We start from the raw sequence: 27,456 nt of genomic DNA, 5'->3' as shown, positions 1-27,456 counted from the left end.
AACAACTTATTGATATATAAAAAGGAATGTATCAAATTATGGAACAATGATCCTTAAGCCAACAAATAAAATTAAACAAAGACCAAAATTAGTTAATGTCATCATTTTATGAATTCGGGGGAAATGCTGAAACATAAAGTGGCAGGTATCCAAAATGTTATTAGGCCGTCCTCTTAAAATGTGGCAATCTTAGAACATCCCACTACGACAGAGTTTAAGACTAAGGGCCTGATTTAGATCTTGACTATAACGGACCTGCCGTCAGTTTTCTGTCTGAAAACAAGTCTGCCGCGATGACAGTCCGTCCGTCCTATTATGATGTTGTCGGTCCCAGACTTTAACCCACTCAAGTTCTGCTGACTCCAGCAAGGATTCCCAACAACCGTGATGGCGTCATAGGAAAGAGTGGCTGACGGCAGGATTCCAGCTTCACTTACCGACTAGCGTATTTGGATGTGCATTACCACCAAGCAAAAAGTGGCAGTTTGACCTCCACTTCCGATTTGGCGGATTGTGGGGGTGAAAACTCACCTTTTCTCCTGATTCCACTCACGTTTCTGGCTGGTCATGAAGGGACAGAACCCTCCGTTACTGCTGCCATGGGACCACAGAGAAAACACAACCCCCTCCACCGCTGGACATGTAGGTAAGCAACCCGCATTGGCTGTGTATGTTTGTATGTGGGGGGGGGGGAATGCACATGAGCTTATGACCACTTCAGACACATATATGTCACAATCTTTTTTTTTTAAATTACTGTAACATGCATATGTCAGTGACACAAGTGGGTCAGACATGGATGGGGACACACTGGTACACAACACCTAACAAACACATACACAACTGTCATTATGGTGTCAGTATTCATTGCCAAATGAAGGCTGGCACCACAATGACTGTACAATTCCACTTGTCAACTGTGTCCATGTGTGCACACTGCAAGGGCATCTGTGCCTGTCATGTTGTACATCGATTTGTGTGTGACTCAGTACATGTATGTGTGTGTGTGTGTGATATGACTTGTGGGATGAGGTGGAAGGGAGTGTAGTGGGTAATGTGGTTGTGTCAGTATGTGTGCTACTTACATATGATGTGGATTTTGTTGTGTAAGTTGTGTTGTGGTGCTGCGTGTAACATGCAGGTGAGTGTTGTGTGGCAGTCATTTGTCGTGATGAGAGTAGTTGTGGTTGTGTGTGCGTGTGTTTGTGTAGATGAGTGTACAGTTATTGTGTTGTGTGTGGGTTCGGTGTCAATAGTGTGTGTATGTTGTGCTATTGATGTACGTCAATGTGTGCTTGAGGCATGTATGTGTTGTGTCGTGGTGGTATGGCAAGGGATAATAGCATGTATATGGTGTATTGCATTGTGTGTGATGCATGGTGACACATAGCAAGGGTAGAGTGTGTGTGTGACTTACTTCTATTCCAGAGACTCTACCATTGTCCGATGTCCATTGGGTTCAGGGATGTCCTCACCCTGTCAGCAAACCGCTGGCAGTACCCTGCCTGCAGGACTGTAACATCTAACTATGGTCGGCGGGAACCCGCCAGCCTGATGGCTTGGATGAGCATTCCGTGATGGCAGCCTGTGGCTCATCCGCAATAGATCTAAATACAGCAGGTGGGATGCTGTTGACTTGACAGTCTTTTCGGGCCTGCCGCAGCAGCGGTTGGTGGTAACACTGCCAAGATCTAAATCAGGATGTGAGCAACATCTCCTTTTCTAGCAGAACAAGTTATGCTGCGTTTCTCTTAATTGGCTACTGCTGGCATTTTTATAGGCTCAATAATATTCTATTGCAAATGTTCCAAACAGTGGAGCATTCAGAGAAAATGTGCGTTCTGTCTACACCAACCTCCTTGTATCTGTGACACACCATTACCTTAAAAACTCCCTGATGCTACTGACTGATTTTATCTGGTGATACATAAAAATCAAGGTCTGTTCATAATTTATAGCCTTATGTTTTGATAATGTGGCAACATGAGGGTGGTTGTTAAATGAGTTACAAAATTCTCCTATGTCACTCAATGATGTGAGCATCCAAATAATTTGAGAAGCCACTGATACATTGAGGCAAAAGTAAAACAATCACTAGACTTGTGCTGCAGCTCCTTATCCTCACTGCTGATTTTGATAGGGTCAGAATTTGAAGGTATTAAACAAACAGATTTATGAGTGAGGAAAGTCTCTGGAATGTACATAAAGACTGGAAGCTACAGTAGAGGTGCAACAGTGTAGTTGGTTAATGAGTTGCAGAGCTGCCAGGAGTCAATTACTACAAGCCTTGGTGGTCAAGCAATGAGTTTCATCATAACGCCAGTCCTTCAACAAGCTCTGTTACCTGTAAAAACCTCAGAGCCCTGGTTTGGCACAGGGCCAGGAGAGACTTTAATGTGATTTTCTTCTCGAGACATTCAACATATGTTCTTGTGGCTTTTTAGTAACAAAATCAAGGAAGGGAAAGTAGTTGGACAGAGAACTTGTTTCCTCTTCGCTGAAACCCACAGGGATGTATCAGAGCTGTCTCCTCTGACTCCTCTTGTAATAGGACAATTTAAATATACAAATCTGTGTTCTCTTTTGCTTTAACATCTGTGGGTGGTGAGCAAAGGTAAGGCTCAGATATTAATTGGGTATGCTAATGCAGACTTGAGGGTTGCAAAAGGCACTGAAAACAATGTGCGCAAAGGAGACGAAGACGAGAAATTGAGTGGCTCGACTGCAGAGGAGGGCCCAAGTGCTATGGCCTTATTTAGTACCTATATCAATACAGACGAGTGTCAACAGGGCCCACTTAATCACAACCACTTAAGGGGGCTTCACAAGATCCCTCACCATTAATGAAAGCTTTTTCGGGCAGAAGCACCACAGAGCTCACACATCTGGTTAATTAAGTCTTACACTATGCTAGTGCGCTAGTGAGCCTTTTATCAGCACAACATTTACCAAACGGCATCTTGGTGCAAAGACTGCCCCAGCTCAAAAAGCAAACCAAGAGAGATCCATAGCAAAAAAAGGGGAACTTTACAGTCCTACATAAGATTTTGTGATTCACAGATATGGGGAAGGGCATAGGCTAACCGCTTCCAGATTTGAGGGGGAAGTGGTGAAGAGGGCCTGTACTGAGATGTGTTTACCTAAAGTGCTGAATAGACACCTGCAATAGAGCATATGAGCGGAGATGGCAAAGGAGGGCATGGATTGGAAATTGTACCAAATACACCTGGGTCTGAAACCTTAGAAACATCTGTGTGCGAGGCAGACATCAGTAAATGATTCCACTTGACAACAATGAGCAAGTGCAACCCACGTCAAGCCTCTTCCCAGTCAGATTTAAATAGGTTTTGCACTGGTCTGGAGACACGTTTTCGGCACCCTTCACCCTCCCAATAGTTAAGGGTGAAGGTACCCAAGTAACAAAAATTGCCATAATCTGCTCTCAAAAGAATCCCAGCTCCCACCACTTGTGTTATCAGGTGCCAAGGAATAAATGTTAATATTATTCTTGACAATTAACTTAATTCCTTATCCTCTTATTACCTTATCCAAAAACAGCTCAGGCTATAGTTGTTGGAAAATGGAAAGGAGCGATGAGATCCTAACTTGCTGAAAGTCAGAAGTCCACAGACTGTCTTGGCCCAGAGTCAGCCCTTCCATTTTGTTGGCATTAAGCTTCAGAAGATTACTGCTCATTCAAGCCTAACTAATAGGTGGCCCACATTGGATGTTTTTTTTTTTTCTGATGCAAAAAAAGCTTTCAGAATGACAGGTAGCTTTACTCCTACCTTGTGTAGGACTGATATGTCCTATGCCATCTTTCATCAGTTGATCCATTTTTAAAGGTTGTTTTACATTCCGCTAACACATAAAATGTATACAAACTCAGAGTAATCCAAGAACTGACATAGACCATAAAGCAATCACAGTACAGGCATATTCAAGGCACAAAATAAACATACATAAGGCATATTGATCATCTGGCCTAATTTGCAGCAAGCACCCAACTTTCAAACATTATGCTGAAAGTGTCCAACAGTCAAACATTATGCTCCCCGCACATTGTGCCAGAAGTGATAAAAAATGTTCAAGAAAAGCTAATGCAGGGAGTCTTGCTCCATTTCTCAAGTTGCCACCATCATTCATTATCCCATATACCACGTGCTCATCTGCCTGCATTTCATTAACCATGCCATTCACTAATTAGGGGTCTGCAGCAGGGAGGTGACCTGTTTGCAGCTGAACTGGGCCACGTGTGTTATTCTGCAATGGATGGATGGACTGTGATGCAGTCTACTAGTATATCCCTGAAGCTGCTATCTGCCTGCTATGTATCTTCTGAGCCTTATTATGGCTACAAAGTGCACACAGTGCCAGTCCCCTGAAAGAGCTGCTGTGGTGGCAAGATACACTAGCTACATAGCTTTCTCTAGTGGTCCTGCACCTGCGCTCTATGTGAAATGGCTTTTCAGCACAGGGGTGGGTGCAGAAACAGAGCTGAAGAGAGAGATTACTTGCGCCTCTGGCTGTGTGAGAGTTTGCCTGCTCCTGTCCATGTTCTACCTCTCTTGTCCCGCATGTAAGAGACGCTTACGGCGTAGCAACCCCAGACATCTGAGCAACTTTCTTGCGATAATTGTCTCCAGGGCGTATGCAGGATCCTCTGATGTATACTTCATGCCAAAGACTCTTGATGTATAGGCTTTGAATACATAGTTACTGATGATTTAACTTCAGCGACGTTGGTTTACTGTCAAAATATGAATGCAATACATACTTGGAAATATGAGATATCATTTAATAACCACTGTTCCTTACCATGTTGTAGAGGAGCTGTTTCCTGAAAAGAACAAAACGAGAAAATGGATCATTTTTTTTTTATTTATTATTTCCGGTATTTATAAAGCGTAATCCAAACTAACAGGTATTAATTAGCTCGCTGTACAACAGAACACAGGCAAGGATGTTTTTTATATCTAAATTTTATACAATCAACATTTTATATTGCAGATGTTGACACTGAAACCAGAGACTCGTTTTGCAAAAGTGGAACCGAGACATTCCATACCACTGTAACCAACTTCCCAAATAAGTACCATGAAGCACATGTCTCAGGTATGGAAACAGCACGCCTACTACGGTGCAGGGATAATAATGTAGAAATACCAGGAAAGGCCGCTAAACTCAAATGTCTCATCTAAAGTAATCGCTGTGCAAAGATCAAGAGGCTGCAGTCAACAACAGAACTTACAACTGTTAAAAAAGCTCCGAACTATAAAATAATTGTATTTTAACAGACATCAGTGAAGGGAACGCTCACAGGTCGAATCTTGGTGTGGTTGCTAATGCATCGTCCTGGAGGGGTACAAGAGCTAGACTCCAGAAATGAATGTCTGTGGGTGACCAAATGGCAACACAAGGAGGGCCTGCGCCTGAGGAAATACTGAATGTCCCATCTGACGGTATACCAAGACACTGGACGACAAATATAATGAATCAGGGAAATCGGAGGACACCAAGGGAAACTGACTCAGACAGAGAGGTGCCCCTAAACTAATATATGCAGAAACTGTTGAGTAACAGTATCTCAATAATAAGACTGGCTAGTCTCTGATTTTGGGCCTTTTAATTTTTGTGAGGGGCTTCATTTTGGGTATTGATTCGCAAAAGTAATGGAGTACCATTGTCTGCCAAACCCTTGGTCTGCCTACTTCAATTAGAGATAGGCAAACCTTAAGGCTTCTGTGGAGGGAACCTTGTTGGCCCCATCAACAGAAAACTTCCTCCGATGGAGTTTTGGCCATCAAAGGAAGAGCATTACACCACTCACCCTATTTGGAGTGGACAGTGTAATGTCTAGTTTCCTTGTCCATCACTGCCAGGTAAAACGTGGAGATGAGGAACAGAAAATAATAATGACCCCCACGTCCTGGGAGAAAGCTCACCGGGTATGGGGGTCATTAGTTTTTTCTATTTAAGAAACAAGATAACAAAATAACATGAGAATGGAAAAAGAGAGATTGCAAAAAATTATTGAGGTCTGATCGGTCTAAATGAGCTTTTATTTAGGTGTTGTCCAACCACACACAGCCTTTTCCCCACAGTTTATGAGACTAGCCTGAGTAGTATACTCTCTTAGCCTCTTTAGTTTGGTAGTTATACTGCTTTGAACCTATACTGAGTTTTTAAATTACCTTTGTAGGATTTACACCATGCCCATTTCAACGGACTTAATTCCAATTTATTGGCCACTGGATTGCTTACGAACCAAGGACTGCCTTCTCTGCAAGAAGATTTCTTCCTACATTGCAGAGGGATTTCTTGATTTAAACAGTTACTGATATTGGAGTAATCTTCTCGAAAGGTATATATTAGCAGAAAAGAAAGTAGAAATTTGAGGAATGAAAGCAGGTCTGATTCTTTATGCTAACCTGCTCACAGAAGACAAGACTCATACAAACCCAAAGATCTGAACGTGTGGGAGTGCAATATTTCCAACGTTATTGAATAAATAAAATTACGAAATTCTTGCTTTCCTACCTAAGCAAGTATGAATCAGTAGTGATAATAAAAAGTTTCGAAATAGAAAAATATATGGATAATTAATATAACATTGAGTATAAAAGAAACACAGCTCCCAGGATAAAATGCCCAGGAAAATACTGAAGCATCAAAAGTACCATTCCAGTATCCAACAGGATCTCATTAACTGGCAATGTAGATCATTGCTATGTGTCCAGATCACCTACCGTATGACAGCAAGAGGATCGCATATAACAAGAGGGGTTTCACTATCACCTGATGCCTCTTTGTGGGAGGGTTGGGGGCATAAATGTGAGACATAGTGCAGTAAAAATAGAAGAATTTAAAGTTCAAACTGAAGATAACTTATAAATCTTGAGGATAAAACAACTGATTATTTCAGATGAAGTTCATTGATATATACAAAAAGAGGAGTCATAGTGCTGTCACAATCTAATGATTTGAGCCTTGATTATGAGGGTTACCACAAAACATATTTTGGCTGGTTTAACTTGAGGCTATGTTGGAACTGCAATACGGAATGGAAGAAATAAAATACACTATCTTCTGAACCAATATTGGAATTTGCAAGCTTTATGAAGCTTTAAAGGCAATTCAATACATTATACAGAAAAGACCTCCTGTAGGGGTTGACAGAGTAGGGCATACACCACAGAGGATGGTGTTGGAGGTTAACCTGCCACACTAATTAACCCGATAACCTCAGATTGGAAATTTGAACTAGGGCTGTAATTACCACAATGCAGTTAAAGGCCCAATATGTACACAAACTGAAACCAATCCTTTTTAAGTCACAGCCTACCAGATAGTGCAGCTGTCTGTTTTCTAAAGACATTTTGGGGACTTTCAGAAAGTTGACCTAGGAAAGCATTCCACTCATTGATTACCATTGGCTCTGTGGTTTGTAACTCACACTTTCTGGCTTTCCATTTGCTGGCTTTATTTGCTTTAGACTCTCCAGGTTCAGTTTGTCCCTCCCGTTGCCTAAACCTTGTTTTCTGTGTTCTTCCACAAACTTGTTTTCTATTAACAGGCCTTTAAATATTTGTCTTATCTTGTCACATTTGCTGTGCATTCAAAGAACGAAGTCAAATGTCAGGCCCTGTCTTCCAAAGCACTTGCTTACTTTTCTTTCTCTGACTTCAAAGTGAGATGATTTATGTGACAATCTTGCTGGATACTAAGGGTAGGAATGAGTTTCTTTCTAGCACACAACATTTAAAAGAGCTGTGTAAGTATTTCAGAATATAGCAGAACCATGAACACACAAATGAATCACATGTGTTGTTATTTCTAAAGTGTGTTGGAAACAAATACTTTAATACGATCAAAACAAATAATTAAACTAAGTGATGCAACTTCCACACATTTCCCTATGTGCACTGTATAGTTTTATTAGTAAAGCTCTATGTCTGTGCAAATATAATGGTCATTTCAATTGAAAATGTGTTGTCTGTGATGGCAGCATGCTGCCACAATATGAATATTCCGTTCTACGCAACTCCACTCTATTCTGCACCACTGCACTCTACTCTGCACCACTCCACACAACTCCACTCCATGCCACTCAATTCTAGGGCTCTCTACTCTAACCTGTACCATTAGACTCTACGCCAATGCACTCTTTGCCACTCTACTCTACACCACCGCACTCTTTGGCACTGCACTCTACGCCACTCCAGTCTAGGCAACACCAATTTACTCTGAACAACTCCACTCCATGCCACTGTACTCTATGCAACTCTGCAGCACTGCACTCTACGCCATTACACTTTATTCTGTAACACACAGGCTCTGCACTCGACTACTATCCACTGTATGCCACGCTAATATACTCTGCATCCCTGCATTCTACATCACTTTAGTCTATGCCATTACACTCTATGCAACTCCACTCTACCCTGCACCACTCAAATCTATGCCACTTCATTCTACTCTGAAACAGTCTACTCTACGCCACTGCAGTCTACTCCACTCTATGCCACGCACTCTACTCTTAACCACTACACTTTATGTCACTGCATCTATGCCATTGCAATCTACTCTGCATCACTGTACTCTACACTTCTGCTCTCTACGCCACTCTACACCACTGCATTCTGACACTCCACACTCGAACACTGCACTCTCTGGCACATAACTCTACACCACTCTACCCTGCACTACTCCACTGCACTCGATGGCACTATATTCTACTCTGCGCCACTCTATGCTGCTCTACTCTGCACCACTGCAATCTATGCTACTCAAAACTACTCTGCACTCTACACCACTGCACTATATGCCACTCGACTCTATTCTGCGCCACAGCCCTCTGCATCACTCGGCTCTAAGCCACTCCACTCTGCACCGCTCTATGCCACTCTAACCTACGCCACTCTACGCCATTCAACTCTGCACCACTCCACTCTACTATGCACCACTGTAATCTACGCCACTGCATTCTATGACCCTGCATTGTAGATTGCTGAATTTAATGTCACTGCACTCAATACCAATATACTCTGCAAAATTCTATGCCAATGCACTTTACACCAGTACACTCTACTCTTTGCCACTCCAGTGTATGTCACTCTATGTGACTCCACACAATGCCACTCCAAAAGACAACACTCTCTGCCACTCCACTCTACAAAACTGTTCTCCACTCTTCGCTATTCTACGCTATGACACTCCATGCCACTCTCCTTTATGCCACTAATGCTTAGCCATGCTAAACAGCAGCCATACTGGTGAAAACATTGCTAAAACACATTGGCAAAGCCAATAGCTCTTGCATAAGCGAGATCTATTGGCTTTGACAATGCTAGTTTTGAGTAGTGCATAATGTGCGAGCCAACCACTGATCAATGATCAAGGAAGTGATTGAACGTTCTTAGATGCCGAACTACCATCTCTGTGATGATATCTGCAAATATTTACCACAGAATGTTGTTCTTGGGGGGGCCCCATTACCCAGTAGGATTTAACAGCATGCCAATAGAGCCCTGACGACGGAGTTCCTGCTATAGTAGGAGACAGGAACAGCAATGATCATCACCATGACTAAGTTTACCCCATTCAAAAAATATATTTTTATATATTGGTGGATAGAGGTACTGTACTGTACTTTTTAGGTATCCGCTACAGACCGCTTCTGCAGTGTGTAAGATGACAAATTGTTTCAAATACATAATGGATACTTAGACGGGCTTAGGGTCAGCCCCTTGCTCATGACTGAATGGTTTTACCTACATCAGCTCCTGATTCGATGGATTTCCTTTCCATTGTTGTGTTTTTCCTGCACAGGACTTTTTAGGTCTCACAGTGTTCTGAGTGAATGTGCTGTATCCTGTAACCACATACTCACGGGGATTCTTTTGTTTCTGTTTTAGCAGTCCAAAGGTGTGCATTTGTTGCCTAGTTCTCTCCCCCCAAATGATGCTGTCCTACTCTCCTTGATAAAAGTAGTATTTTTTTTTATGTTATGTTACCTCTGGCACGCTCTCCTTTCATCCCACTCCCATTCCCCTACCTGTGTTGAGATATTTCATTTTTATTTTCAACTTCTTTACCATGGCCCTGCAGCTGCAAAGTGCTGATGGTTTGCTCTCTCACTTTTCTGCATTTTACACTTACTTGTTTTAACTTTTTTTAAATTTTAATTTAACGTTCTAACATGGCCAGCTGCCATGTTAGAATGGTAAATTCAAAATGGCTTCCTTGAGTCATGACACATGTGTCATACCCATGAGTTCACAAGCATCTTGATGCGGGAGCATGTGCACAATTGCAAAGAAGCACTGAAATAGCCAATAACTTGCTCTTTTGAGGACAGGACCTACTGGTTTTGTAAGTGCTTGTTCAAACAGTTACTTTTCCAAAGTTGGCAGAACTTCTGCCGTGCTGAGTATACTACACCTTAGTTACGTTGGGGCCTTTGGCAACCTCACCCAGCAGGGAGAGTAAACAGATGCATAACAGTGCATAACAGTGATACACTTCGAACTGAGACCATCAAAGGGTCATGTGTGAGGATGTCTGCACTCTGGAAGGACCACGCCTTTGCCCCACAAACCTCTGTGGGCCATCCTGCAGTGATGAATCAATAACCCAAATGTAGCAAACTTTAGAAACAATCCCAAACTCACATTTACTTGTACTAGTATGCTCTTTCTCTTTTCAAATTTTTAAAATCAAAATTTATTTGAACCAGAGGCTATGCATTGTAGAGTTAAAATATTTTAAATTGAATTGAAAAATATTTTAAATATTCTCAGCTGCATGAACATGACTTAAGCAGTCACAATAGACTTATAGAAATATTCCTCCAAAGAGAAACGGGTGAAGATCTAAGGCCGTGTGAGGGCTATGATGACTTCTACTATTTAGAACATTGGAAATAATAAATTGAAAAATCAAGATGCTCAGATCTTTGTGGGCAAGTCTCAGTTCTAGAATATATCATGTTTCGAGAAACTGTATTTTAGCGCTGCTGCTACTTTATAAGTAATTCCATCTCTAGACATTTTGAGTTTTAAACCTTAGGTCCTCATTGTAATGAAAGGTTAGGGGTGGTCTATTATGTTGAAGCTAAGGTCCTGGACATAAAGCAGTCATGCAACACATGATTGAACTAAATGATTTTGCTTTTCTTTCACAACAGGGGACCTCTTGTATTACAGCACACAATTATGCATGTTTTCATAAAACTGTTGTATTGCACAGCTTTAAAAAAACAAAAACACAATACTTGCCCATTTCGCTTTGCAGGAAAACAGAACATTTCGTTTGAACAAATGTTTTCTCCTGTCCCCTCTCAGCATGTTAGAAGGCACATACTTCCAGAAAAAGAAAGAAATTATTGATCGAGATATAACCACCAGAAAGGGAACATGATCAGAAAACGAGAGGGAGTGAAAAGCACAATTGAAGGATGATGTTTTACATATTTTAGTAAAGAGCAGGCCATTATTTAAAATGACTAGACAAGGTATCTCTTAATAGACATTGTAGACACGGTGTCTTCCGAATGAGGTGAAATATTTACAGGTTTCTCTTGACGGTTTTTGCTTGGTTGCTTCGCTTTTTAAGTTTCACTTGGGCAGGCTATTCACAGATAGTTGTCACAGAGTTTGAGCATCATTACTACTCATCTTCCTTTTGCTGGTAGTGCTGCTATCAAAGATAATGCAGATGCTTCAGAAACTATCCAGAGTAGATTTACAACTACTGGTAGTCCTTAGGAGGTCCATAGCATAGTTTTTGTTTCACGTCCCATAAACCCTTCAGTATAATTCAATGCACTTTGTCGAATAAACACTTTCTTTACCAATTTATGTATTTGACATTTTAGTGGTAAACGAAAATCGATGGAATTCTAATAACTTCTGCCAAGAACCATCCTTATGCTTCAATGTTTCTAAATTGCATACAGTGCGAATTTTAGGATAGATTTGTTAATACATAAAGACATATGCATGTGTAATCCAAGTGGAGTTACACTCTCCAAGGATGCGTGCCTTACCTTAGAGTTTCCTGGGTGCGATGTTTGAAGATTCTTTTCCTTACGACAATCTGCAAAATAAAAACATATTTTTTTTCAGAATTGTTTCGCCTGTCAGTTTACACGGGGATACAACAGGAAAAATAATCAGAAGCACAGGTGTCACTAATGAAATTAATGAAAGCCTGGGAATCAATGAATTTTGAGGTGATCAGTTGCATGAAACAGCGCCTAGTTGCTGTAATGTGAACACTTAGGGACTGCACTCACAGAGTACTGCCGCTGCCGCTGCCACTATCAGCACAAGCACAGTAACCACGATTGCAGCAAGCAGAGTCGTGCGTTTCCGGTGGTTTTCTGTGAAGGACAGGAAAGAGTACGTTACAAAACTGCAAATACAGAAAGTGACGAAAACGTAGAATTAAAAAAATGGTTCGATGTGAGCAGTACTACTAACTCCAATCACAACTGCAGAGCTTTTCGGCGATTTACCCTCTCTGACGATTTCAGCAGTCTCCAACTCTGCCTTAAAAATACATTGTTATTTTTTGACAAATTTAGAACGTACATTGGCACTTACTAGACACATTGGCTAAGCCAATAGGTTTTACCTTTTGTAGAGGAGATATTTGGTAACAGAGGGGGGATATTGTGTGGATTGTCCCTTGTGTTCCTAGAAAGAAATCTCCAAATTGAAGAAATATTTTGGGTAACATACCATACAGAAGCCGGGAGTTGGGCCCCGTATCTGTGCAGACTGCACTAGCAGATTAACCTGTACCCTAAAAGTATAGCATAAAATAAAAAGGCAATGGAGGAAGAGGATATGAGTAAGATGATCACTTTTATCTATGGCTCCGCACTATCTGACTGACCATCTCACTGCATCCTACATTTTGTGCATCATCCTCGCCCTGTTATGGGATGGAAGTGTGGTGGGGAGCTGGGGAACTGACTTGAAATAGTTATATGGTCTGGAGTATGAACAGCGACTGGGTGGGACGTCGCAGAGAAGTGCCCCACATCTTTAGACCATCTACTGCAACCCACCAATCGCTGGAAGATGCCACTCTTTTAAGTAGAAAACGCTGGAGCAACCTGTAGTCTTAGTTGCCACTGACGCCCCCTTGTATCTGCACCAACCTTGGGGCAGTGGCCAGAGGAGAGGACTTGTGACATAGTAAGAGAGGAAACTGTGACAGGGCAAATTCCTTGAAAGAGTCCTTGGGCCTGCTGCTCCCTGTGCTTCACCTACCATTTAGTGGGCCAGGGGACAACGAGTGGTGAGGAGAAGAGACACAGTGCATGGGGGCAGCCACGGAGAATGTGGATAGAACGTTGTCTGCTGGAGCGAACAGAACTGTGCTATGGAGAATCAAGGTCAAAACAGAGTGGAAAAGAAGTCACCTGCCACTCTTTAATGCCATGCCAAATGGAACAAGAGCTCAGTTGAGTTCCTTGAGTTTCAGGATCAGATACGAGATGGAGTCAGCCCTTAAGACATCACCTTCACATGCTGAATTGAACTTCGTGTTACTTATGAAAGCTCACTTTGCTTACCCTAATCACCACCAAGGACAGGACACAGTTTAACTCTGTTTGAACAGCCTCTGGACTTGGTAAGCGCAGAGTGCTCCATATGAAAACTGGAAAGGTGCCAACACTGGATACAGGACACTCAATGGGCCCAACGGTGGGGGGCACCATCAGTTGCATCAGACATCTGTTGTCCCAATGTCATAGCAGTAAGCGTGTTTTTAGTAGAAGCTGTCTCAGGTCTACTCAGAAAAGACCAGGAGTTGGGGCATTATACTTCATAAATGACCTACATCACCAAGGTAATGATCACAACTGAACTTACATCCAAAAGAGTGACCGTAGCAGCAGAACAGAGAACACAAATACAGAAATAAATTAAATCTGAAAAGATACTGCAACGTTTCAAGGAAGGCTGGGTTCAAAGAAGCGCCGTCTTGCAGCAGTGGAAGATCAATTTAACCAACAAAGGAGGTCACAAGACTGAGGACAAGAACTATGGCCAATTGACAAGAAACTGGATTTCCAAGAGGTAGGAGGATGAGGGACAATGTAAGGACTTCTGGGATTTCTGAAAACGCTGAAGCCTCATTTATCATTGCCTTTCAGTGGCCCCTCCTCCCTAATGTATTGGAAAAGCCCTCTTCCTTACTTTGGAACTTCAAAGAGGTCATAGGGTGCAAACCAGAAATCCCTCAAAATCAGGTCTTGTTAGGCAGCATCAGGTGACAACAAACCATATTGGATGCCAAATGAAAAAACACATCTTTGTCTATGAGAACAACAGTGTTTCCATTTCAGTAGATTTTTCCCAAGACACAAGCAAAAAAAAAAGAAATTCCTGATCATCTGTAGCTAATGTGCGATAAGATATGATCTTCTAGAACTAGCTAGAATGTGGATCTCCGTGAATAGTAAAATCAAGGAATTTGCAAGCTGTAAGATCTAGCTGAGTTCCTGAGCACCATTGGAGACGGTCACCTTGCTAAGCCTCAACTTGCAGCATAATGGGAGCCAAAGCAGAGGATTTGGTGCTGTAAAGGGATAGGACAGAATCAATTATGAAGAGGTTTACAGCCAAGGAGGACCACTCCGAGGGACAGGCAACAAGAGACAAAGATAAGTCCAGGTCCTGCAAATAAACTGTTAAAATACCTCCAGCTATGCTTAGAGGTTTGCTGGCCTGGCATGAAATGAAGGTACAAAAATGACTATTGTGACTGTCTGACTGGTGAGTTCTGAAATCGTTCTGCATGATCTTATTGCTTCAATTCTCTATACAATGTGAAGTAGAATCCTGCTGTTTTCGATGAAACCTGATAGTGACACTCCTCTGGGTAAGATGACCGCATGGAATTTCAGGTACTATGGAGTAGTAGAGGTGGAAACTATTACTGTGTTTCTGAACTTTGCCTTACTTTCTGTCTTCAAATGTAGATTTCCTATGTATTATATATGTGCGCAAAACACCTGCATGCATACGATGACCAGGTTTTAACTTATTTAGGACTCAACAGTGAGATACAGCTTCGACATTATGGCACAGTGAGCAAGGGACCCCATGTCTGAGCGTACATGTGGCCACTTAGGATTTTACTTAAGATACACAAAAGGTGATGGAAGAATGATTACAAATAATCTAACCACTAGCATTCACTCGAGGGGCATTCCAATCCATCATTTTTCACCCACTGTGCTCATCTAGACAGAAGCCGGCCTTATTCAAATCAGTACTGATCCTGCTCCTCATGGGAATAGTCAATTCCAAACTGCTAAGCGAGGCCCCCTCAAAAAGGGATCACAAGCAACTGCATACTGGTTTTGGCGTAGTTGGGCCTCATCAGTGAGGCACAGCTTGGATCCTAAGGCAGAGGGAGCAAAGAACCATGCTGAGGTGTACGAAATGATAATTTAAACATTTAATGACAAGGCCTCAATTATAAAACTACTATAGGGACTCTGAAATGCACACAGGCTGAGACAGAACCCTTAGATTAACAAGCTCATATCAATAACAATGGAATAAGATATGTGACCTTCACCCCTACACCTACTTTCTGTACTTCTCCCAATCAATGCCCACATCAAAAGGACCGACACTCCGCAGCTACAATCAACGTGCCTCAGACACTAATCTTGACATAATTATTTCAACGTCTAGACTTCTACCTCCAGGTCACCGCCTCCCTCGTTTAGCTTCCCTCCCCTACCTATCTTGAGGATACATCTATATAAGCAAGACAATTATCCCTTTTGTGAAGCAGAGTTTCTAAGCTCATCACTAACATTGCAACATCAGGTTTATACTGCTGTAGGATGTACTTAGGATTGGAAAATTTCTTTCACACTTCCAAAAACCCTTCACTTTTGATAGAGCTGATGTGTTTAGAACCCTCTTTTCCTAACACTTGGAGCACTGTATTTTTTTTTGATCGATGTTGCTGCTTTGCCTTTGAATAAAGTTTATTAAAGAAATACAATATAAAAATCAGAAAATGAAATTTGCATTTCAAATGGATAATTTAAGATGCATACAAATAAAAATATTGCATAATAAATACTTATGACACAGGGCAGTATTTTCGTTATATTTGTAGGAAAGTCTATGTGTACCCATGTCTTTAGTTTGTGAACAGAAAAAAGCAGTAAATCTAGTAGATCCAACGCAACAGCAAAGTAAAACTAAAGGCAAAAAAGAGATAAAAGTGAATCGCATTGCTTCTTACTAACAAAACACATCTGACTAGCATTTCCAATTCATTGGGTCTTGCATTTACTTGAGTTAGGGTTATTGGCTTTGTAAATTCTGAACTGGACTTTAATTGTCACATAAATTGGTCAGCCATGCCTCATAATTTGGTATTTTCCTGCCACATAATTCCAGTGACCCTGGAAATAACTAAAGCACTTCCATTTGCCTTCTTCCTCTATCTGCATCCAAAAATGAAAATGTTGCCATTTAGCATCCTAATTTAAATCTGCCATGCTAATTCCAACAGAATGCCACTTTCACCACCGACTCACCATCAGAGTTGCTGGCTGGCTAACACAATTCCCAACAAAAGACACAAGACAGCCACGGAGGAGTAACAACAGAAATTATCTCGAAGCGTCACCCAAACATATCAAGAGTGTTCAAACAGTCACAGTGTAATAAGGACGTTATGCTGGCCAGAATCAGGGCCATAATTGCAATTAGGAGAGATTCATAAAACATATACAATTATTATGTGAACCCAATAAAAACATTTATCAGAAATAAACTTTTGGCACTAGACTGTAATGCTCAGAACAGCCCCTAGAGGAAACCACAATGAAAATAGCATTTGTAAGAAACATGGACATGTAGCCATATAGTTAGCCCCTAGAGGGCATAACAACAAGAAAAGAAAATTTCAGAAAGTAATGCACTGTACCCATATATTTAGCCCCTAGAGGGCATAGCGCATTACACATTTTTAGGGCTAGCATGCCTACTGCAACTAAATTATAAACAAGCCCTTTAAAAGACAAACTACTCCGAGCTGTAAAACAAAAGTTACAGCCATAAAAGAACTTTAGAAGACACTGAATGGTGTGAGAGGTTATTATTTTGGGGTCCCCACTAACCTAGTGTGGGGACCCGAGGAAGATGTTGACATAAAGCGCACGTCGTGGTGACTGCTTTGAAGGTGGTCCCATTGTCCTAGGACCACCACAGGCTGAGTTATAAGCAAAAAGTTGTTGTACACGTAATACTCTGCAAAGCATTATGGGGCGTGTTTCTGTGCCGCGGATACTGTACGATGTTCATAGGTTGCCTATAATCCTTAGAACAGCCCATAGAGGACACCACCATGAAAATAGCATTTGTAAGAAACATGGTCATGTAACCATATTGTTAGCCCCTAGAGGGCATAACCACATGAAAAGAAAATGGCAGAAAGTAATACAGTGTAACCATATACTTAGCCTCTAGAGGGCATAGCACCTTGCACATTTTCTGAGTTAACAAGCCCGCTACAATGATATTACAAACAAGGCCCTTAAAACACAAACAACCCCCAGCTCTACAAACAGTTCTAGCCATGAGTGAGCTTTAAAAGACACAATGGTGTAAACGGTTATTATTTTGGGGTCCCTTCTAACATAGTGTGGGGACCTGAGATGACGTAGACTAAAAAAGAGCATGTTGATGTGAATGTTTTGGTGGTGGTCCCATTGTCCTAGGACCACCACAGAGTTATGAGCAAAAATTTTCTCAAAAAGCAATGGCCTGCAAAGCATTATGGGGCGAGTTTCCAAAGTGCAGTCACCGTTGTACTATCAGCTCTCCCACTGTGTCGGGAGAACCACTTTGAGGATTTCTGTGTTTTGTAAGTAAAGCCTTCATCAATTGAAAGTGTTTTTGTGAAAGCTATGGAGCGTGAAGGGGAGAGCAGAAAGAAATTAGGTAACAGTGTGAACAATGTGACCACCTCTTCAATGCCGCCGATGAAGTTCGTGCTGTTCTGCGCTTTGAGTGCTGTGCCTGCCATGGATCATGAAGGGGAGAGACAAAAGAAAAAAAATAGTTTGCCCATGCTGAAGTATATCAGCAATCGTGCAATAATCCATGTAACAGGGTCAGTCTGCAAGGCGTAACAAAACCACCAGAGGCAGGCCCATGAACGAGTGAAAGTCATGGGCGTGATGTGGATGTCGTTAAAAGTCCACAGCATACCTACAACAGGTCAAAAAGAGCTTGCGTGCTCGACCTAAAAACTGGCACTTCCAAGACAAAAAAGCCATAAACTAGCAATTTAATTATTTGGCTCTGCAAAGTAAGCACATGAAAAAATGCATGTTAGATCTAGCCTAACAACAAAACCTACTGGGGAAACAAAGGGGACAATGTAACAATCCACAGAATGCTATGGCTTCGAAGGACAGACAATCCAAGCAATGTAAAACTAAGTAAAACACATGAACGCTATCAGCTTAATGAGGCAAACCAATTTCTCTCTGAAACTGCTACTGCGTATTTTTGATGAACTGACAGCATGAAGTCTTCCCCACAACTAAAACTGCCTCTTGCCTGACCTAAAAAAAAAAAAATACCTTTTTAGGTATAGCTAAACACAATTTGCTGCCTACCAGAGCTCATCTCGTCACAATACACTGAAAGTGGCTTTGTCAGACCCTTTCAGCCATTAGAGCGTTTAGCAGTTAGACAAGCATTTCGGGATGATGACTGTCCTAAAAAAATAAAAAAAGTGTCCACGTAAAAAGAAAAAAAAAAAAAAAAGAGTGTATTGCAGGCATGCAGCTAAAGAGACACTCCAGTTGGGCATCTCAAGGGAGTACGACTTGTACATTAGATATATTCAGCTCTGAAGAGAGGGATAGCAGGCTGTGGAAGGTGGGCAGGGTAAAGTTGTGCCTATCTAGCTTTCTCCATCTTCCCCTCTCTCACTCTCCCTGGCAGAACAGGCATGAACAGTGGATGGGAATCTTTCAACACCAATAGTCTGTGTATCACGAGCAGTGCTTTCTGCATATGGCTCAGTCAACAGTGTGTAGAAAGAGGTGAACTTCAAGACTGCATTCCAGCCTTTGCAATGCAGGTTCCCGATACTACATTCAGTGGAGGTCCCGCCAACCCACATGAGAAATGGAGTTCAGCCGCAAGGTTGAAATGTGCAATCTGCCTCCGATGATCAGCAGTAAGCCTGAGCACAGCACCCTTCTCGAGTCTGCTGGCAAAGGGTGTAATGCACTGCTCAGTCTTTCAACACCAATAGTCTGTGTATCACGAGCAGTGCTTTCTGCATATGGTTCAGTCAACAGTGTGTAGAAAGAGGTGAACTTCAAGACTGCATTCCAGCCTTTGCAATGCAGGTTCCCGATACTACATTCAGTGGAGGTCCCGCCAACCCACATGAGAAATGGAGTTCAGCCGCAAGGTTGAAATGTGCAAACTGCCTCCGATGATCAGCAGTAAGCCTGAGCACAGCACCCTTCTCGAGTCTGCTGGCAAAGGGTGTAATGCACTGCTCAGTGGATCCCCACACCCATACTGGGGCTTGCCGCTAAACCCTTGCAGCACTAGCCACCTTATGGCCTTCTGGTGTCTGAAAGAGGACAACATTCAGCTGCATGGTGGTTGCAGTGGCGTGGTACCTGCACTATGAGTATTACGTTCATATGGAAGGTTTGGTAGAGAAATGCAATAAAACGTATAAACAATTCTTTTAATAATTCTGGCTGAATGCAGGAAGAACCAGGCAGATGCAGCATGGTAAGTTAAGTAGCTATATTCAAAGAAGGGAGTCCACACCCTGTATATCCTATCTCCACAAATTCCCAACTCCAAGCGGCTCAGCTGGACTTGGAAACCCTGGTGAAAGAACACAGAACTGCGAGCCCACTACAAAAGTAATCAGTGAGTGAGACTGTGCATGCCTGAATAATGAAAACAAATGCAGGACATAATGCTTCACACTATATCATCTTCCTATTTTTACAAAACAAATGAAGTTATAACTTATAATACATAACATTCAAGTACAGTACAATAAAGCTAAATCAATGTATGTAGTAGTCCTTAAATCTAGAGGGCATGGGTGCATTACGAGCATGCCTCTCAGGAATGTCATATCCATTTGATTCACCACTGCTTTGTGAGCCTGAGTTATCTGACACATTCACATCAGCCATTTTATCTTCCACAGTTAACTCTGCCTTACCACCTGACAATGTAGGATCAGTTTGCCCATTAGTTGCTTCATCAGAGCATATCTTGTCAATGGTCAACTTTCAAGCACTCTCCTCATTGTCTTCATTCAAATTGCCTTTGACTTTATTTATTTTTTCAGCTTGTTCTGAGTTCAACTTTACTACAGCTATTTTGCTTTTTTATCACACAACAGAGATCCTTTTGGCAACTTTAGCAATCCTCACTGGTGAATAAAATGTGATTCTTCCTATTCACTGTGAATGGGCATTTAATTAAAACCCAAATCACCATTATAAAAATTGATGTGTTTAACACCATGCATATTAACATAGTATGCATTATGTGCAGACTGCACACTGGAAACTCTTTCTTTCACAGATTTGTTAATATTGCATTGACAACTATTTTCCTTAACAACAAGATCTTTGATCCAATCAGGACACGTTTAGAATCTTAGCGATCTTTTCCTTAAAATGCGAAATGGTGATACTCCTATTGTACTATGAGGAGTGATAGGGTCATATTTTTCTTCTTTAGAAATTCTCAACTGGTAAATTGTTTACACTGACATTTTGTACGTCCTCTATGAGAAATCTATTCATCTTTTCCACAAGTCCATGTGAAGATGGCGAATACAGTGCCACCCTAAAATGTTTGATGTGAAACGATCAATAAATTCTCTCATTTGGAAAGAGGTAAAGTGGGTGCCATTGTCAGCCACCAACTCCTTTTGGGGACCTTCCAATTCAAAATTGTTTTTATAAAAATGTGATTACTGTAGACGTGTGGGGGGGGGACAAAATCAAAATACAGCCATTTAGAGAATAATTTATCAAGACCTCCCTGGTCTGAGGTCAACACCTTAAATGGGCCTGCAAAGTCTAAAGTTACTTTTGTCCATAAATCATCTGGAAGTGGTACAGTGTGTAATGGAGTCTGACGTGCTACCCAATGCTTGCCAGACAACAAACGTGTTACATTTAGAAATCCAATATGAAACCTGTGATATAATGATGGCCTTCAAAAAATTGTTTAAGGTTTTTGCAAGTGCTTACTACTCCTAAATGACTTTGATGGAATGCAAACAAATTACTCATTAGAACTCAATTCACAAAAGATAATTCACCTTCAATTTGAGCAAAATGTTTGATAGAAATGGGTAATGATCTCTCTTTCGGTCAGCCTTTAGTGACCAGGTCGATAACAGTGGAAACTACCTCATCCCTGCTTAAAGCATCCATCCACTTACACAGACAAACTACTCCAGAAGAGTTAAATGCATCATCTGAGAGGCAACTACAGATTTAATAACATCCTGGTCATCATTCTATTCATTACTATCTAAAGACATTCTGGAGAGGCAATCTGCGTGCATGTTCTTACCACCTGGAAGTAATTTATTGTAAAAGTGTAGTCCTGTAAGTGAGATAACAGTCTGACTAGCCTAGCAGCAGCTTTGTTAGTACCATTTCCATTAAGCATGTGAAGTAGGAGCTTGTGGTCAGTGTACTTATAGAAATGTGTGTCCCAAAGGAATGTTTTATTTTTTTCAATCACCTAGGAGCATGCTAATGCTTCCATCTCAATAGTGCTATAATTCAGCTCAGTTTCCTTTAGTGAGCGGTAAGCAAAAGCAATGGTATTATCATTGCCCCTAACAAACTAAGATAGAACAGCCCCAAGACCTACCTTGCTTGCACCTACTGTAAGAATGCATTTGTGAACTGATTCAAAAGGAGAAAGAGCTGGTGATTTTAGTATCACATTTGTTTTGCCGTGAATGCTGCATCTGCAGCAGAATCTCATACAAACCTCCTTCCTTTTTGAAGAAGTTTGCGTAGAGGCTCGACTAACATTGCACATACTTGAATGAACTTCGAGTAATACTTGCTCATGCCTAAGAATGATTTAAGAGTGTCCTTGTCTTTAGGTGGTGTAACTTCACTAATAGCTTGGATAAGTGACGATTTGGTTTTGATACCATCAGTAGAAATATGATGGCCAAAATAGCCATGTTCCAGCACCAAAAAATTACATTTGTCTCATTTTAGAGTAAAGCCAATGTCTTTGGAAACTTCAAGAACCTTTATAAGAATTACATTATGTTCCTGGATGACTCTGCGCATATTAACACATCATCCTGATATGCCTGTGTACCGGGAATGCCTGATAAATTGGAGTCCATTATTTTTTTAAACACACTCGCTGCAGATGCCAGGCCAAATGGTAGAAATTTCAAAGGCCCAAATGTGGTCACAAATGTTGTGAGGTCATGAGAGTCTGCAGGGTGTAGGATCTGATGATACGCAGATCGTGCATCTGGTAAAGAGAAAAATTTGCATCTCTCAAATTGGTAAGCAAATTCTGTATCTTAGGGAGTGGATGACAATCTGCAATTATGTTCCTGTTTAAAGTGCACAAGTCAGCCTTATGTCCCCAGTTTTTTTGCGAACAATCACAATAGGACTAACCCATTCTGAGAAATTTTATGGGAGTTATAACACTTTCTTTTACAAGTTTATCCAACAAGCTTTTAAATCCCCTCCTGACGGAGAATGGCACTGGTCTTGGTTTGTGAGCAATGGGAACAGCTTGTTGTTTGAGTTTTAGTCTATGCTCAGACTTGAATATGGTACCAATCTTCTTTTGGAATCCTTTTGGGAATTGAGAGGTGATACTGGCTGCGGTAGTCTCAATTTCTACAACGGAAGCTATGTGAGTATGGTTCACTACTACAGGATTGCCTGAATCTGGGACCAACATCATACCCAGTGTGGTTAAATACTACCAACCAACAATACGTTTGCCTTTCTGGCCACATATACTTTGGTTACAATCTCTCTCCCAAGACATATCTTCTCCAAGAAGTAACCTATCATGTCAATGTGTTGGTCTCCGTAACCTTTGGGAAACACATCCGTCACAGAGAGTGTTTTGTTGTTACTCCAATATTGTGTGAATAATGTATCTGAAGCAATGGTAATAGGTGCGCCAGAATCTGCCATTGTTTGTTACTTGATTTCTCAAATTTATATATCACACAAGGGTCCTTTAATGGGTCTACAAATTTTGTTGTCAACATCCAATGTGAGTACTACTTTGGAGAAATCCTGTATGCACTCTCCCAGACGAGCTGATATCAACCGAATAAATTTGTACATTTCCTTTGGTACTCCTACAAACACTTTGAAAGTCCTATTTTGGGGCACTTATTATAAATCTTTATTTGTGACTGGGCATAATGGGTAATTTTGCTTGTGTGTTTTACCCACATCTGTAACAGTAAGACACCCTTTTATTGCATAAACGTCACACCTTTTTCTTCGAAAGACATAACATTCACTGTACCACTTTCGTTTAACATTTTAACAGTATGAGAAACTGAATCATTTGCCATGCATCTACTAGATACAATGGAGAATTCATTTTATTTTGCTATATCCAGCACTTCAGTAAAACTTGGATCACAACAGCTAAGAAGTCACTCCTGGATCTTTTTAGAACTGCAACTATAATCGAAAAGATCCCTGTTATATGTTTCCAAAGAATTTCCAAAGTTGCAGTTTGCTGCCCAATTCGAAGGGCAGAAATATACTCTTCCACTGTTTCTTCTTGTTCTTGTTTTCTTTTGAAGAAATTAAAACATTTGATAAGAACAGTAGGTTGCTCAGTAAGCCTATTCTCTAGTATTGCTACAGATTCTCTGTATTCGTTCCAGTCATCAAACTCAGTAATTTGTGGTAAATTGTCATAGAATTGTTGACCTTCTGTTCCTAGGTGGCTGTATAATAAAACTGCTTTTCTCCTGGGTGTAAATGTATCATTGATTAAATAGTTTTCAAAGGATCTGAACCACTTCTTCCAACCTAATCGTGGTTTACCAGTATGTTGAAGAAAGGGGTGCAATTGACTAATTGTGGCAAGGTGCTCATTTTAAAATGGTTGGTAGTTTCGATAAAGTGATAAAAGTTGTGCGAAAACTGTGTTAGAAGAAGTTAAAATTAAAATATTGTAAATTTTACATATCCTTTATGTTGCAGATCAAAACTGAAAAATGCCCACTGTAGCATTTTTCTTAATTTATAAATATTCGATATTTGTTTTTAATAATGTGTGCAAATATAGCAACAAAGTATTTCTCCAGGTTCAAGTAACTGAACTTTCTCCTAATCCAATATGGCCACTGGCAACGTGGCCTTATGGCACCACATGCTGAAACACATCAGACTCCAGTCTGCTTTTTATGGGCAGGCGCAAAACGCTCCGTCCCATTCTGTAATCTCTCTTTGGGCTTCCAATCATATCAATCAATTACATTGGATCGTGGGCTTGCCTTTTAAAATTCGCTTGCTTTCATTTGTGAAAGGCATGCATACGTCATGCCTTTTCCGGTGTTTAGCCCACCTACAAAGCACCGGTAAACTACGAAAAACATATGAGGCTCGATGTTTTCAGCATGGTGTCTGGACTACTTTATCTGTTTATTTCCCACAGAGCGCAAATGTGCTGCATTTTACATAGTACGATCGCGCTGCATTTTTTTCTTTACAACGCTAATAGCTCTAACTCTAGCTAATGTGAGACCTGTTGCATTGAAAATGCTTGTTTAGTGTAGTTGCTTGCCGTGCGCGCCAAGAGACAAAGGCATCCTTTGAAGTTGCGAGTTCAAGGTGCATGCTGAACGCGTGCTTAGCCAATCAGTATTAACATGGCTGGCATTGCGTGGTCTTATTGGCTTGAATATAAGTCACTCAAACACTCACCAAATTGAGGTTCGGGTGAGCGGTGAATCGAATTCTGAATTTCAGACACGCAGCACAATAATCTGTACAGTGGTCAACACGGGAATCTGTAAAACGAGACAATGGGCACTTGGGAACAGCAGAGGCTGTAATAAATATTGGTGTGGGCTCCCTACTTTTTTCTCCCTCTTTGTCTTGGAGTAGCGGAATGCAGGATAAACCAGGCAGATGCAGCACAGTAAGTTAAGTAGCTTAATTCAAAGAAGGGAGCCACGTATTGTAGATCTTATCTCTACTAATTTCCAACTCCAACCAGCTGAGTAGGAAATCCTGGTGAAGGAACACAAACGGCAAACCCATAACAAAAGTAATCAGTGATGAAGACTGTGTGCGAGCTTGAATAATGAAAACAAACGCAGGGCATAATGCTTAACAATACAGACATGCTGCAAAAAATGTCCATCGCATGCTCTCAAAATTAAGAATTGGCAAAGAGACCTGGGTGATGAGCGGACTGTAGGGCAATGGATAGATTCCTGTACATTAAGTAAATTTCTATTAATGACAATTTCAAATTCAGCCGTTTTAGGTATCCACACAGGGTAGACTGCACACTGAGAGCATCTGAAAAGGGATCTGGTAAAATTACAGGATGCCTATGCTGCCACTCCTACATGGGTGAAAAGACACCTGCAAGTGTTTTGTTTAAGTGTGGCTAGCCTACTGGTGAGTGCCAGATTTACTGCAAAACTCCAACTGCGCGACAGTGGAGATCTATATATTTTGGACATGACCGCAAAGAAAAATTAAAGCACGCATGTGAGGAAATGTATTCACATACCTTTTTGGTTTGACAAGAGGTAACTGGCAAAGGTGTAGATGACGAAGAACGTGAAAGATCATCGGCGGTAGGTATGTGATTCGCTTACCAGTGTACAGACCCAGAATAGAGTAATGTGTGACCTTATCAATTGGGTTATATAGAGTGAGACATGATGGAGAGACAGCATTATGACAATATAAAATGGTTTATATCATTACACGCAATATGAACAGGGAATGACGAAGATAATGATTAACACTGGATTGTATGGCATTATTTGCACAATCTACAGAGGAAATGGGTTTATATTTTTTTGTATATCCTTGGTATATCACAGAGTTTTGCACTGCATTTAGGAAATATAAATATAAGTTCAATAATGAATTACAAGGGCCCTTTGAAACACTTGCCCAAAGGGATTTATTAATAAAATGGCTATTTACCTCTGCCAAGTGTGTTTGGTATACTGTTTCACAAATGACTCAAAAACAGTACTGTATTCAATTACAACACATAACTTTATAAATGTGTAAAGCATAAGAAACACATGATTACCTTCACATAAAGTATTTTTCTGCCTTGTACATTTTTCCAAGATTTTTCCATTTTCACACCTTGAAAAAAGTTAGAAATCAATATACTGGCAGCTGCAAATAAAACTGATTTAAACTGAAAATAGCAAGAAAATTTAAAATGTAAAAAATAACCCTCACCAAAACATCAGCACCAGAGTACTAAACAATTGGAAACCTATTGAGCCTTCACAGTTTCCTGCCTACTTTCACCACCTGGACAATAAGTGATTTTAGGATTACGTTTTTAAAGTCTGACAGGGCATATAATTCATTCGGCAATTCTTAGTACTCCTCTGTGATGACACTCCACCTCCTCCTTTACTGCTAAAGGCGTTCATTACAATGGGCCATTCAAGTCCAATGAGGCTGGTAATCCATTATCTGCGCCAATGGAACACCGCAGATCTCTTTACTTACATCTGGAGATTTCAGCTGCCGAAAGCAGCCAAAATCACTGCACTAAAGCACGTCCAAAAATGAGAACTTATGCTGTTAACTGCAGCCAAACTTACAGATCATGCCAGTAACTCCTTTTTTGTGGATACTCAAGATCCGATTTCCAGACAGATTTCCCCTGAATCTGGGGTTACCAGTACCCTCGCTGTTAACAACTCCAATGGCAGTGGATATACTGGCCTGTTTCATGAGCCACTCATAAGTGTGGAACTATGTTTCCAAGTCCCAGATGAGACCCAAAGAAGTTGAAAATGTGCATGTGCATTAATAACGGTATTAATAAACGTACATTTCCACATGAGAAAAAGTTCAGCTTTTTCCCTTATTTCTCCAATACACATTAATCTTTCACTCATGTCCCAATGTGACATCTCGGTCACATGCATTACCCGACAAATGTATAAATGTACAGCCGCCATTACAAGATGCTCATAACTTCAATCACAATATCTTCAAACGGCTATATTCTAGGGTAAAAAAAAAAAAAAAAGGGATACACTCGGCCTAATAAACTTTAAGGCATCCTCGTTTGACGATACACTGTGGTGAGAGCAGAAGCATGAAAATATTTCTGTACAAGCAGAAGTTATGGAGACTCC

At 41.0% G+C, this 27,456-nt stretch overlaps 1 protein-coding gene across 1 annotated transcript in view; it reads right to left on the bottom strand.

Moving 5' to 3' along the window:
- The window catches only part of FAS (Fas cell surface death receptor), a 104,572-nt gene that overhangs the window by 22,725 nt on the left and 54,391 nt on the right, over positions 1-27,456 (bottom strand). The window contains exons 5-8 of the mRNA XM_069239907.1: positions 26,382-26,440; positions 12,299-12,385; positions 12,050-12,099; positions 4,819-4,840 (exon numbers count right to left, since the gene is read on the bottom strand). Of these exons, the coding sequence (XP_069096008.1) occupies positions 4,819-4,840; positions 12,050-12,099; positions 12,299-12,385; positions 26,382-26,440 (218 nt within the window). The remainder of the gene's footprint in view (positions 1-4,818; positions 4,841-12,049; positions 12,100-12,298; positions 12,386-26,381; positions 26,441-27,456) is intronic.

The sequence above is a fragment of the Pleurodeles waltl genome, chromosome 6 (assembly GCF_031143425.1).
Source record: "Pleurodeles waltl isolate 20211129_DDA chromosome 6, aPleWal1.hap1.20221129, whole genome shotgun sequence".
In the NCBI taxonomy this organism is placed as follows: domain Eukaryota; kingdom Metazoa; phylum Chordata; class Amphibia; order Caudata; family Salamandridae; genus Pleurodeles; species Pleurodeles waltl.
Note: the sequence above shows the minus strand (reverse complement) of the source record. Positions and strands in the feature narration are given on the sequence as shown.